Source organism: Diceros bicornis, chromosome 22 (genome assembly GCF_020826845.1).
Source record: "Diceros bicornis minor isolate mBicDic1 chromosome 22, mDicBic1.mat.cur, whole genome shotgun sequence".
In the NCBI taxonomy this organism is placed as follows: Eukaryota; Metazoa; Chordata; class Mammalia; order Perissodactyla; family Rhinocerotidae; genus Diceros; species Diceros bicornis.
The window spans coordinates 43,630,766-43,644,692 of record NC_080761.1 but is presented as its reverse complement, the minus strand read 5'-3'; the positions used below and the strand labels follow the sequence as shown (position 1 = coordinate 43,644,692).

The 13,927-nt window shown below is 38.8% G+C and overlaps 2 protein-coding genes across 2 annotated transcripts; one reads left to right on the top strand and one right to left on the bottom strand.

The window, feature by feature from the left end:
* Positions 1 to 7,678: 7,678 nt before the first annotated feature.
* Positions 7,679 to 8,284, bottom strand: LOC131419801 (interferon alpha-2-like). Its single transcript, XM_058565331.1, has one exon. The coding sequence runs from the start codon at positions 8,234 to 8,236 to the stop codon at positions 7,679 to 7,681; it is 558 nt and encodes a 185-aa protein (XP_058421314.1). The 5' UTR covers positions 8,237 to 8,284.
* Positions 8,285 to 11,710: 3,426 nt separating this feature from the next.
* LOC131419799 (interferon omega-1-like) lies at positions 11,711 to 12,406 on the top strand. The gene has a single exon (XM_058565330.1). The coding sequence runs from the start codon at positions 11,711 to 11,713 to the stop codon at positions 12,272 to 12,274; it is 564 nt and encodes a 187-aa protein (XP_058421313.1). The 3' UTR covers positions 12,275 to 12,406.
* The last annotated feature ends 1,521 nt before the right edge of the window (positions 12,407 to 13,927 follow it).

Here is a 13,927-nt window from a genome sequence, read left to right as displayed (position 1 = left end):
TTAATAGAGGCTAAAAGAATGAAGGCAGCTGAGTATCCCAATTTGGAAGTCTGTAGGTTGATGGTTGCAGGGTTAGATCAGCAGGTCAAAGCTGCCAGTGTGCTGGACTTGCATCTCTATGACTCTCTTGGTCTCTTACTGACGGGCACAGGACAGCTACACCAGCCCCAGGCATCAAATCCTTCCAAGGTCATCCCCAGCAGAGAGAGAGGAATAAGAGCTGACATTCTTCCTAGAAGTTCCCAGCAGACTTCCCCCAAATCTCATTGTTTAGAATTGTGTCACGTGACCATATCTAGCTTGCATTTGTCTCTCCCTCTCTACTTTTGATTATAGACTTAGGTCTAAAGCGGCAAGGAGAACCTGTAAGAATACGACACAGGGATTATGTTATTTTTCAAATGACTAGCTAGTTGCCCCAACACCCACTTTTCCCACTGGTTTGAAATGCCACTTTTATTCTATGCAAAGGTCCACTAGATTAAATTGTGTTACCCTTGACCTCTATTCAGGTTTTTTGATTGATTTGTCTATTCATATCATAATACCACTTGGTTTCAATTTCTATAACATTAGAGAATCATTTGATATTTGAAAAGTCAAGTTCATCTGTTTTTTTCATCCTTTTTCAGATTTTCTTGTAAATTATTTCTTCTTGACACATTTTACAGTAAGCTTGCAGGTTTTATCTAAAAATCTTGTTGAGTATGGATCAGGAATGCATTGAATTTACACAGTAACACACAATGCAGCAGTTAAAATGAATGCAGTAGATTTTTACGTACTAATAGAGAAAAGTCTCTAAGATCTGTTACTAGGTAAAAAAAACAAATTAGAGACTGATATATATGGAGTAATAATATTTATGTAACACACACTCAATATTTCTGTATGGATAGATTTACTAAATACATGGGAAGATGTCTAGAACGGTATACATTAGATTATCAGCAATGTGGGATTGAGGTGGATCCTCCAAGAGGTCAAGGGTGGGCTTTTTACTTGAATGAATTGTTTGAAAATTTAACAATGATAATATATTCATGTGTATTTTGTAAATATAAATAAACTTAAGAAATTCTCTTTAGTTCTTTAAAGTCACACTTATCATGGCAGCTGCCTGTCCCCCCATCGCTCTTATTTGTCTCTGCAAATGCCGGCCTGCCTTGCTTTTCTTGCCTCCCTCTGGAAAGTTGATGGAGACATTTTTCTCCTCTGAGTAGCTTCAGTTGTGCGTCTTCATCCTTAACCCCGAAGAACCCAACACTGATGGCCAAGCGACACAGATATGTCGTCCCCATTATGGGGGTAAGGGGAGGGCCGGGAATATTTACACTTGAATGTTTTTCTCCCTGTTATTTAGATTTTAAAAAGGAAATATTTATTAACAGTATAAGACAATGCCTAATAAGTGTTATATGAAAGAAGCTACAATAAGGTAAAGCAAGGAGAGAGTGATGGGAGCTCCTAATCTCAGAAGTTTTCATGATGCCCTTGATTAGATGTGGTTCTTGTATTTATCTGAGATGAAGCAACTTCCTTAGTACTGTCTTCCTTTTCCTCACTACTGAATAAGACTCCATCTACCACTAACTCACTACTGACATTACCCTCTTCATCATCACCAAGGACAGATTGACGAATTTAATAGACTTCTCTCAGTTTTAATAAGAACAATAATAATCCCTTTTAGGGGCCAAGTATTGTACTATACTGCATACCGTATCTCATTTAATCAAATCAGAGATCCTGCAAGGAGGGTATTATTATTGCCATTTTATAGAGAAGGAAACTGAGGCTGCTCAAAGAGGTTAAGTATATTTCCCAGGGTCATACAGTGAATCAGTGGGAAGCCAGAATTTAAACATTGGTTCAGACTCTGAACAAGTTCCATGCCCTTACCCACAATGATATGATTCTTGGGTGTCTATGCAAGACTTAATTGTTTTTTTAATTTATTTGTGACAAAATGGCATGCATAAAATTTCCCATCTTAGCCATTTTTTAAGTCTGTAATTCAATAGTGTTTAGTATATTCACATTGTTGTACAACCAATCTCCAGAACTGTTTTCATCTTGCAAAACTGAAACTCTATACCCATTAAACAACAACTCCTCATGCTCCTCTCTTCCAAGCCCATGGCAACCACCATTCCACTTTCTGTATCTATGAATTTGACTACTCTAGGTACCTCATATAAGTGAAATCAAACAGTATTTGTCTTTTTGTGATTGGCTTATTTGAATTAGCATAATGTCCTCAAGGTTTATCCATGCTGTAGCACATGTCAGATTTCCTTCCTTTTTAAGGCTGAATAATATTCCATTGTATGGATAGACCACATTTTGTTTATCTATTCATCCATCAATGGACACTTGAGTTGCTTCTACTTTTTTGCTATCGTGAATAATGCCGCTGTGAACATGAGTGCACAGATATCTCTTATAGACCATGCTTTCACTTTTTTGGGTGTATACTCGGAAGTATAATTATTGGATCATATGGTAATTCTATTTTTAATTTTTTGAGGAACCTTCTTAATTTTTCCATTGTGACTGCACCATTTTACATTTTCACCACCAGAGCACAAGTGTTCCAATTTCTCCACATCCTCGCAAACACTTTTTCTTTGATAGTAGCCATCCTAATGAGTGTGAGGTGGTATCTCACTGTGGTTTTGATTTGCATTTCCCTAAAGATGAGTGATGTTGAGTATCTTTTCATGTCCTTGTTAGCCATTTGTATATCTTCCTTGGACACATGTCTGTTCAAGTTGTTTGCCCATTTTTTAATAAGGTTGGGGGATTTTTGTTGTTCTTGTTATCTATGGAAGACTTTTAACACCCTTTTGTCCCCCCAAAGTCTTGTCCTTTGGCTTTTGAGACATTGTGGGTTCCCACTCATTTTCTCTATATTTTTGACCAGTTCTTTCTCCCCAGCTCCTGAAATGTAGAAGCTTTAACAAAAGATCAAGGCATCTGAATTTCTTCATATAATTACTACAACAAACTCAGAGGTGAATAATAATTTATTGTGTAACTACTATGTGCACAGTTAATAACAACAACAACAGTAACAAATATCTCACATCTGAGTGATTCCTATGTGCCAGGTATTTTGCACCCATGACTCATTACCTCATAAGTCTATGAGGTTAAGCATTATTATTAACGCCATAATACAGCTGTGAAAATTGAGCCACAAAAAGTTCAGGCAACTTGCACAAGGACCTGCAGTAGACCATGGAAGAGGCTAAGAAGGGTTCTTGTTTGCAAGAAACCTATGTCCAAAGGAGAAGACAAGACTAGCATGCTACAGAAAATTAGAAATAATGGGGTATTCATAAAAACACTAATTACTATGTGAAGATAACTACTAAATATATAGATTTAATTTTTCACTTCTATTAACAATCTTCAAGACCTCCGTGCACTGCGCTGCAAACAGGATGAGACATTATGAATGGGGAAGTCATGATAATTACTCCAAAGGACCAGTTACTCAGCAATCATATAAATGTTCCTCTGCTTAAAGTTCTAGAGTAGGTGACTGGGATTAAAAGGATCTGATAGTTCCCTGCCCTTAAGGAACTTAAAATTTTTTGGGAAGACATGAACATGGAAAATAATTAGAGTAATAAAAGATCATCTAGGTCTACTAACCATTTTAAGGTGTACAATTCCGTGGTATTTACTACTTGCACAGTGTTGTGCAACCATCACCACTATCTAGTTCCAGAACTTTTTGTTCACCCCAAAGAGAAACTTCATACACATTAAGCAGTTGTCACTCTGCATTCCCTCATCCTCCCCAGCCCCCGGCAACCACAGTCTTCCTCCTGGTTCTACGAATTTGCGTATTTTGTATGTTTCATATAAATGGAATCATACAGTTAGTGACTTTTTGTGTCTGGCTTCCATCACTTTGCATAATGTTTTCAAGGTCCATTCCCATTGCAGCGATTGCCAGTACTTCACTCCTTTTTATGGCTGAATAATATTCCATTATATGGGTATACCACCATTTGTTTATCCATTCATCCATCAATGGGCATTAGATCGTTTCCACTTTTTGGCTATTGTGAATAGTGCTGTTGAGAACATTTAAATACAAGTATTTGTTTGAATATTTCTTTTCAATTCTTTTGTGGTATATAACCTAGAAGTGAACATTTTCATAACACAAAAATTTATATAACACAAAAAATTACCATGTGATCCATACATTCTGGATCATATGGTAATTTTATGCCTAACTTTCTCAGGAACCAACAAACTGTTTGCCACAGAAGCTGAAACATTTTACATTCTCACCAACAATGTATGAGGGTTCCAATTTCTCTATATCCTCACCAGCACTTGGAGTTATTTTCCGTTTATTTGATTACAACCATCTTAGTGGATGTGAGGTGGTATCTTATTATAGTTTTTATTTGCAAGTCCCTAATGATTAATGATGTCGAGCACCTTTTCATGGTTTTGTTGGTCATTTCTGTATCTTCAGGGGCCTGTCTCCTGATCTTCAGGGGCCCATCTTGAACATCTATTCAACTCCTTTGTCCATTTTTTAAGTAACTTGTTTGCCTTTTTATTGTTCAGTTGTAAGAGTTCTTTATATATTCTGCATACTAGACCTTTATTAGATACATTATTTGCAAGTATTTCTCCCATTCTTCAGATTGCCTTTTCTCTTTCTTGATAATGTCCTTTGATGCACAAAAACTTTTAAGTCCAATTTATCTATTTTTTTCTTTTGTTGCTTATGCTTTCAGTGTATTACCTAAGAATCCATGGGCAAAACCAAGGACATGGAGATTTATCCCTATGTTTTCTTCTAAGAGTTTTGTAGACTTAGTTTTTACATTTAGATCTTTGATCCATTTTGGAATTTTTTCAGTATGGTACAAGGTTAAGATCCAACTTCATTCTTTTGCAATGTGAATATCCAATTGTCCCAGCACCATTTGTTGGAGAGACCATTCTTTCCCCATTGAACGGTCTTGGTACCCTTGTCAAAAATCAATTGACCATAGATGTATAGCTCTATTTCTGGATTCTCAATTCTATTCCATTGGTCTATTTGTCTACCTTTCTGCCAGTATCACACTGTTTGGATAACTGTAGTTTGTAGTATCTTTTGAAATCAGGAATGTGAACCTTCCAACTTTGCTCTTATTTTTTTAAGATTGTTTTGGCTATTGGAGTCCCTTGCAATTCCACATGAATTTTAGGATTGGCTTTTCCATTTCTGCAAAACTGGTCATTGGGATTTAGTGAGGGATTGCATTGAATCTGTAGATTGCTTTGGGCAGTACTGCCTTCTAAATAATCTTAAATCTTTGAATTCATAAATATGGGATGTCCTTTCATTTATTTAGGTCTCTGTTATGTACTGAATTGTGTTACCTCAAACGTTATATGTTGAAGCCCTAATCCCTAAAATGACTTATTTGGAGATAGGGCCTTTGAGGAAGTAATTAAGGGTAAATGAGATGGGGCCCGAATCTGATAGGTCTGGTGTCCTTAGAAGAAGAGGAGAGACACCAGAGGTCTCTCTCTTTCTGTGTTCACAGAGGGAAACCTATGTGAAGACACAGCAAGAAGGTGGCTCTCTACCTGCCGGGAAGAGAGGCCTCACCAGAAACCAACCCTAATCACACCTTGCTCTTGAACTTCTAGCTCTCAGAACTGTGAGAAAATAATTTCTGTTGTTTAGGCCACTCAGTCTGTGATATCTCGTTATGGCTGCTTGAACTGACTAATACAGTATTCTTTAATTTATTTTAGCAATGTATTGTAGTTTTCCGTTACAATCTTGTGCCTCCTTAGTTAAACTTATTCCTAAGAATTCGATTCTTTTTGATTTTATTATAAATAGAATATTTTTTCTTAATTTCCTTTTTGGATTGTTCATTGCTAGTTTATAGAAACACAACCTAGTTTTTGCATGTTGATCTTGTATCTTGTAACTTTGCTGAATTCGTTTATTAGCTCTAATAGTTTTGTGTGTGTGGATTCTTTAAAATTTTCTAAATTAAGATCATGTCATTCGTGAATAGAGAGTTTTATTTCTTCCTTGCCAATTTGGATGTCACGTGTCCTTCACTTTTATAGGGTGGTCACCATCAGTCACCTGTATTGGCACTTACTGACCCCTGTCCTTGGATTCTTATTTTTTTTTAAGATTTTATTTATTTTCCCCCCAAAGCCCCCTAGTAGATTGTTGTATGTCATAGCTGCACATCCTTCTAGTTGCTGCATGTGGGACGTGGCCCCAGCGTGGCCGGAAAAGCGGTGCGTCGCGCACGGAGGACCTGAACCCGGGCTGCCAGCAGCAGAGCGCGCGCACTTAACTGCTGAGCCACAGGGCCGGCCCTGTCCTTGGATTCTGTGATGTCTCCTCGCAGTCTGGTGAACGGTCGTTTGCTTCCTGGTATCTTCTCCCATCTAATCAAGATTTGACACAAAATTCTGCCAGACACTAATCAGAATCCATTTCAGATTTAATACTAATGATTCTGAGTCTGAGAGGTGCTAGTGTGTCCATTCTCTTTATTTTTCAAAGATATACCACTTGCTAACCTCACTTTTCTTCTCCTTAGGCCAGCTGTCTAGAAGACTATAAACAACTTGAGTACAGGGTATAATCTCATTCAACTTTGTACTCTAGCACCTAGCATCGCACCTAGTATATATTACAATGTAGGAGCTCAAACAATATTTGTTAAGTGAATAAGAATAGTGATGATAAAAAAAATTACAACTAATTGGCAGAGGGGAGTTTTGAGAGTCAAATAAAATAATAAATATGGAGCCATCGTGGAAAATAAAAGCATATTTCAATGTGCATTATGATTAAATTAATTTTGATTAGAGGGATAATTCCTTCTATTCTGTGCTTGAAATATTTAGAATATAAGAATAAGAAATAAGACATCAGGAGTGGTCAAGTGTCGAAAACTTACTCACCCTCCCTTCCTCAGCCTTCTCCAAGACTCTCCAGTGTCCACATGTCTAGATTCATTTCTCTTGGTTTAGGTGGTTCGCTAAACCTTGAAGCATCTCCAGTTGTTGGAGGCCCCAAGCGGGTAATGGTGTCCATGCCCTGGGCTTTTGTCCTCAGATCTCCCTTCCACCTCTAAGCTATGTCTTAGGGAATCGTATTCAATGCCTTCTCAAGATGTCCACTGTGCTATGACCCGTGCTGGGCTCCACCTATTTCCTCTTCACTCAGGCACCTTGCTTAGGTTACTTAGTGGGATCAGGCTTAGGGTGAGGTTTTTATTCAAAAAGTCTGTGCAAGCAAAATTGGTTTTTAAAAATTGCTTTTATTTCCCATAACTTAAATATGAACAGCAGTTGGGGACAAAGTATAATACTAAGCAAATGATATGAACAATAAATATTTAAATACTATGAATAGCATAAATATTACAAATAATTTAAATAAATAAATTTACAAAAGTTTTTTCAGCTAAAGCAAACGGATTGTGCATTTCTCTGTTCTAAACAACTTCTTCTAACTTACAACACTTAATATAATTTTATGATAATCCCATACATTGGCTATTACTTATTTTTCATCTGGCATAAAAATAGGGATGAAGATTGCACTTTGAGTCTTAGAAAACAGCCATTTAGTTGATCAGATGAAGTGTTTTCCGATTCAATGTCTTCTTTATTTCCCGAGTTTCCCTGTGAGCTTGTTCATGAAGAGGAAGCACCTTCTGATTTCCACCCTGACCACCTCCCAGGCGCAGGCGCTGTACTCTTTCTCTTTCAGATACAGACTGATTCTGTGGAAGTACCTCTTCACAGCCAGCCTGGAGTTCTCACTTCCCAGGGGTGACTGTTGCACCTTCGTCTCCTTCCCCAAGCATGTCTCCAGGTCATCCAGCTGCTGATAAAGTCCAACGAGGAATTGGTCCAGGAGGGTGTCATCCCAAGCCGCAGGAGAGCCGCTGGTGCCGAAGAGGCGGAAGATCTGCTGGAGCGTCTCGTGCACAACAGCCGCGGCTTGCGTCTTCTCAAGCTGGTGCCCGTCCACAAGCATCTGCGGAAATCTGAAGTCAGCCCTGTCCTTCAGACACGACCGAATGGAGATTCTCTCCATTTGACTCAAAAGTGTGAAGGCTTCCTGATGGCCATGGCTCAGAGGCAGGTCACAGCCCAGAGGGCAGGCGGGGCTGGAGCACAGCATCACCAGGGCCAGCAGCACAGAGACTGGGAGGGCCATTGGGAAGCTGGAGGATTCTGCAAGAACACCTGAAGGGGAAGTCGCAGCAAGTTCTGAGGACTTTTGGCAATGAGTACCTTTTAAATAGTGAGTATAGAAACTTTCATTTTCTGGGTTTTTCCATTTTTTGTCCTTTCCTTTCCCTTTCTACTTTTTTTTTTTACCAAGTCAATTAAAAATGTGCGCTTATTGATATGAGTGCCTAGACGAGGGACTCCAAATCACACATGCCATTACAATATCCACATAGTATTATAACATAGTTTCCATACCTCCTAGAAAGTTCTTGGGGAGAAAAGCCTAGATTAAGGCAGAGAAGGAAGAAATACTCATACAGTCAATGGTGGCTTTTCAAAGTCAGCAGGAAATATAAAAGTGCTTATAAAAGATGAGATTTTTCTTCTTTTTTCTGATTTTTCTGATTTTTTCCTTATTTACAGTTTTCCTCCTTCTTCAAAAGATTTCAACTGTATATGTATCTTAAAGATATCCTCTGAGTTCGTCTCAAAATCACCGAAGACATTGTTTCGCAGATAAGATTTGTTAAAAATAAATTATGGTGCACTTATGGTCTGCCAGGCACTTTGCTAGGTGCTGGTTTCCCTAAAAGGGTCAAGTTTGCCTGTGTGTGATTCTCTCTGTTCTCTACCAAATAGAACCTTCCCCGGTAAAAACTCTGCCTCAGTCATTATGCAGTAATGCAGATAATCTCATCTCTTTAGATATTCCATTGACAAGTGCTATCCTACAACATACTCAGGGATAATTGGGCTGCATTCAAAGTTAATCATCACATGTCTTCATTGAATCTGTAATATACAGATTATTTTTAATAATATTAATGGCAGCAATCTTTTATTATACAGGCTCTCAGCAAAGTGTTTTGCAGACATTGTTTCACTTAATCTTCACAGCTTCCCTATGAGATAATTACTATAATTATCTACATTTTGCAAATGAGGAAACAGAAAACTCAGAGTGGTTGCTTAACTTGGTGAAAGCCTCGATTTATTCCATAAGTGGTATTTAGCGCTATACTGTTCTGCCTCCACGTTACTCCTCATTAACCTGAAGCGCTCTCCTTTAGCTACACTCTGTATGCCTATAATTACATAATCCATCTAATTATTTGTTTAACATTTGACTACCCTAACAGACTGTAAGCTCCTTGAGGACAGTAGTGCCCTATCTCGACTGTCTAGCAAGGTGTCTGTCACAGAGGAGGCACACAGAGGGCTCTCTGTCCCATAGCAAGTACAAAAATGACTATGTGTGCCAATGAGGGAGTAGACATAAAATTTTGGGGGGACTGTGTCAGAAAATGGTAGTCTTCTATAAACAAAGACAGTAAGAATAAATTTTAAGTGGATGCTTTAACCTCCTGGATAATTTCTGAAAATATCTCAGATGAGAATAGGAAGTTTCAAAGAAATAGTAGAGCTCAACAAAACAGGTCATGTGAAAGGCAGGACTGGAACTTAGCAAGTGAAAAGGGCGCTAGAGCCCCTTCAAGTGTACTGTAATGTGTCTGGAAGGAGCGAATGGTGCTTTTGGGTGATGAAGACAAATGGAAATTGGAGAGTGAGAACTTGCTAAGTGTTTATCTAAGACAAGAAGAACGTTGTAGGAGGAGACAGCCCAATCTAGTGGCTAGGACGTGGACTCTGGGGCTAGATCTGGGGCCATGTCACAGCTGCAGCCAGCACTGGCTGTGTGATTTTGGGCACCTCAGTTTTCTCCTCTGTTATATGGAAATGACAATCATATCTATTTAATTGGGTTGTTGTGAAGATTGGATGACGTAACGTACCTACAACGATGCCTGGACAAAACAAGCACTCAACATCTGTTAGCTGTTCCTACAATGGAGAAAACTAACCGTCCAACTATTGGAACTGGATGGAAGTTTCTCTGAAATAATCTGCTTCCCTTCCTTGAATTCTCAGCTCACTAAGAAACATTTTTATTTCTAATCTCATCTCTTATGTGAACAGGAGTCTGCGTTCACGTGACAGGGAGTGCCCTGTCCACATGACTCACGTCTATTAGCCTTCAGGTAACAGCTGACCTCACAAACCTTAATAAAATGGCCATCCAGTCTGTAAGCCAGTCTCTTTTGAGTGTGAGTTGGTATCATTAAATCCTTGGAATCTGATCATCTCTGTGGATTGTGAACAAAGTAAACAGACACATAAATAAATAAATGGCTAGATTCTCTGATTTAGCAAAGCTGAAAACTAGCCCTTTAGGTAACGGCCTGCCTTGAAGAGCCAGCTGCTCTCCTCTGGACCTGTCTGCAGCTGCATCAGTCTCACACGGGCTGGTTTGAAACCTGTTACTCTGTAGAGCTCTGAATCCCTGACTTGTGTAGTTAAGTGACATTTTGTGGTTTAGATAGAGAAGATGTCACTTCTTTTTTTCATTTTCAGTGTTTACTTTCCAATTTCCCTTGTACATTCTTTTTTCTTGACTGCTTACTTTTACATTCTAGGAATGTTAAAAGAGGGAGGAAAGTTGTGAGTCTTGAAAATCATACAGGAAATATGTTCTCTCTTCTTTTCCCTTACATTTTCTCTTCCTTTTTTTTGCAATAAACCTCAAAGTGGAAATAGAAAAGATTGCAGAAGCATTAGGTAAACTTTTATAAAGTGAAAAGACAAATGCAAAAGAAGAGGTAAGAATTTTAAAATTACGTAAAATTAGCAAAGAAAAAAATGGGTTGCTTAACTATTATTTCGACAGAGCTAGGACAATGGCCTCGGCTAGGACAAAAAGTCTGCCACGAGCAGCAAAGACACATTCTAACTGCTTGAACATCTGGACGGTTGTAGTGGTTGCACTTTACTTCTCTTGAGGGCAGAATTGGAGGTATAATCATCTTGGTACAGCCTGAGCTCAGTCTAATGATTGGCACATAGTAAATATTCAGTACTTTCTCAATTAAGTAGAGTAAATAAAACCAAATTTGATAAACTGAATGTTTTGCAGCAGAGAATAAGGTGAGATCTATGCATATAAAAATGAGGTATCTTTCACACTTGATCAACACTTCCAAGAAGGACATCGAGTGGGGGGCAGAAAGAAGATTTAAAAAAGCAACCTAGCAGAGTTTCCTTACAAGTCGTTCTGAACATCAGGAAGAAAGACCCAGATAGTTCTCTCATTAGTTCAAAGTTGGTTTTTGCTAAGAGGATAAGCGTTCCCTTGAATTAGGACTTCTAATCTTTTATTGAATAAATTTCACTTCAATTGTAAGAATACAGAAAGAGTTGAAAGTAATGACAAGTTTCCAGGCTCTTGAAGAGAAAGGAAAGTCCAAAATGGGGAAGTACAAAGATCTGGGGAAAATTCAGAAAATGAAATCTCTTGTGCTCAATATTTAAGAGGCACACAGACAGAAGATGCTCAGAGAAGCTAGACCAAAGCTCACAATCTCCCATCTCAACCAGAAGAGCGTCTTCTTGGATCTTACCAATGGCTTTTTCAATCTCTTCACTGATGGCATTGGTGATGATCTTCTCTAGCCCCATCTCCTCCACTAGCTGTTACCTGCCTCAGAGCCTTGACTTGAGAAAGCAGGAGACCTTCACAGCTCTGGACCAAATGAAGACAATCTCTCTTCTTTCCTGTCTGAAGTACAGGAGCGACTTCAAATTCCCCCAGGAGAAGCTGGATGGCAGCCAGTTCCAGAAGGCCCAGGCCATCTCTGTCCTCCACGAGATGCTCCAGCAGATCTTCGACCTCTTCCACACAGAGCGCTCCTCTGCTGCCTGGAACACGACCCTCCTGGACAACCTCTGCACTGGACTCCATCGGCAGCTGGAAGACCTGGACACCTGTTTGGAGCAGGAAACGGGAGAGGAAGGATCTGCCCTGGGAACTGTGGGCCCTACACTGGCCGTGAAGAGGTACTTCCGGGGACTCCATCTCTACCTGAAAGAGAAGAAATACAGTGACTGTGCCTGGGAGATGGTCAGAGTGGAAATCAGGAGGCACTTTCTCTTCATCAACGAGCTCATAAGAAAACTCAGGAAGTGAGAAGGAACCTGATTCTCAGTGACGAATGTCCTCGCTCAGACTCTTAATTGTTCAGTCATTTCCAAAAGTGTTATTTTTTGCTTCAGCTATAAAATAATTAGAATCATATTTGGCATATTTTTATCAGTAATATTAAGCATATCTATGTTCAACTATTTTCAGAATTAGAGGAAATGTAACTGGTGCCCTGTAGCCGAACCTCATGTTATAAAATATTTATTTATTTATTTATTCATATTAATCTATCTATTCATTTTTGTGGTGTTGGTATTTATCTGTTCTATTTTTATATGTTCACATTCTCTTCTTTAATAAATATGTTACCTTTTTACATATTAAATGTATTTTATTACATTTCTCTTCTTTTTTTAAAGAAAAAATCTTCCCCAAAGTCCTAATACTGTGGACTAAATATAAAAGTATGTTGTACAGTTCATCCGTTCATTCACTGGCCTTGGGGGTAGAGTCTAGAGTATGAGATGTGTTCCTGTCCTTATGGAGCTCACATTGGAGCAAATGACAGAGCCATTAAAGAAGTAGTTATGATGTAATTACATATTTACATTTGGGATCTGGGCCACAGAGGAGGAGGAAAAGATGCATGGCAGTGAGTATCATTTAGACTACCCTTCAGTTTTCCCCAGGGAAGTCATATGAAGTATGAGACTTCAAGGATGAGTAGGAGTTTGTTAAGTATCATGTGGAGGGCAAAATCTCCCAGAGTAAAAAAAAACTGCAGAGCGTGCACCTTTAGCAGGAAAGGTAGATTTAAAGAAGCGAAAAAGAGCAGAGTGGGTGGACTCCACTGACCGATGGGAGTATGGCGTGTAGCGAGGCTGGAGAAATGGAAAGAGGCCGGATGACTGACTATGTTAGCGATGTTAGACTTTACCTTGAAAGCTGAGGAAAGTTCCTTTAGGATTGTAAACTAGAGAGTGGCTTGACCAGGGCAGGTGCAGGGAAATTCATTAGAGCAGCAGTTCTCAAAGTGTGCTTTGTGGGTCCCTAGGGGTCCCCAACACACTTTAAGGGGATCCACGAGGTCAAAATTATTTTTATAATAATATTAAGATGTTATTTGCCTTTTTCACCACATTAACAAGTTACACTGATGGTGCAAAAACAGTGGTGGGTAAAACTGCTAGTGGCTACGTGTCAGTCAAGGGAGTGGCACCAAAGTGGACTAGTAATTATATTTTTCACTGTAATATACTTGAAGTAAAAAAAATACCAGTTTCACTTAAGAATGTCCCTGATGAAATAGTAAGTTTATTAATTTTATTAAACCTTTACTTTTGAACACACACCTTTTAATTTTCTCTGTGCTAGTCTTTTTAAAATTCTGTGTGACAAGCACTTCTGCTGCCTGCACGGTGATTGTTTTGAGGAAAAGCACTTATATGATCATTGGAGTTGTAAGCTAAACTAGCCACTCTTTTCACAGAATCCATTTTTACTTGCAAGAATGACAGACAGACAAACTATGGTTACTCAGACTCGGACATTTGACAGACATTTTCTCAAGACATTTATACGGTGAACTTGTCACTTCAAGGAAAACATTTGTTGCCCAGTGATAACAGTTGAGCTTTCAGTAGAAAATCAGAACTTTGGAACATCTACCACTGTGAACTTGAAAACTTTCCAATACTT

Coding starts and splice junctions, on each gene's coding strand:
- LOC131419801 (XM_058565331.1), bottom strand. CDS start 8,236: ATGGCCCTCCCAGTCTCTGTGCTGCTGGCCCTGGTGATGCTGTGCTCC.
- LOC131419799 (XM_058565330.1), top strand. CDS start 11,711: ATGGCTTTTTCAATCTCTTCACTGATGGCATTGGTGATGATCTTCTCT.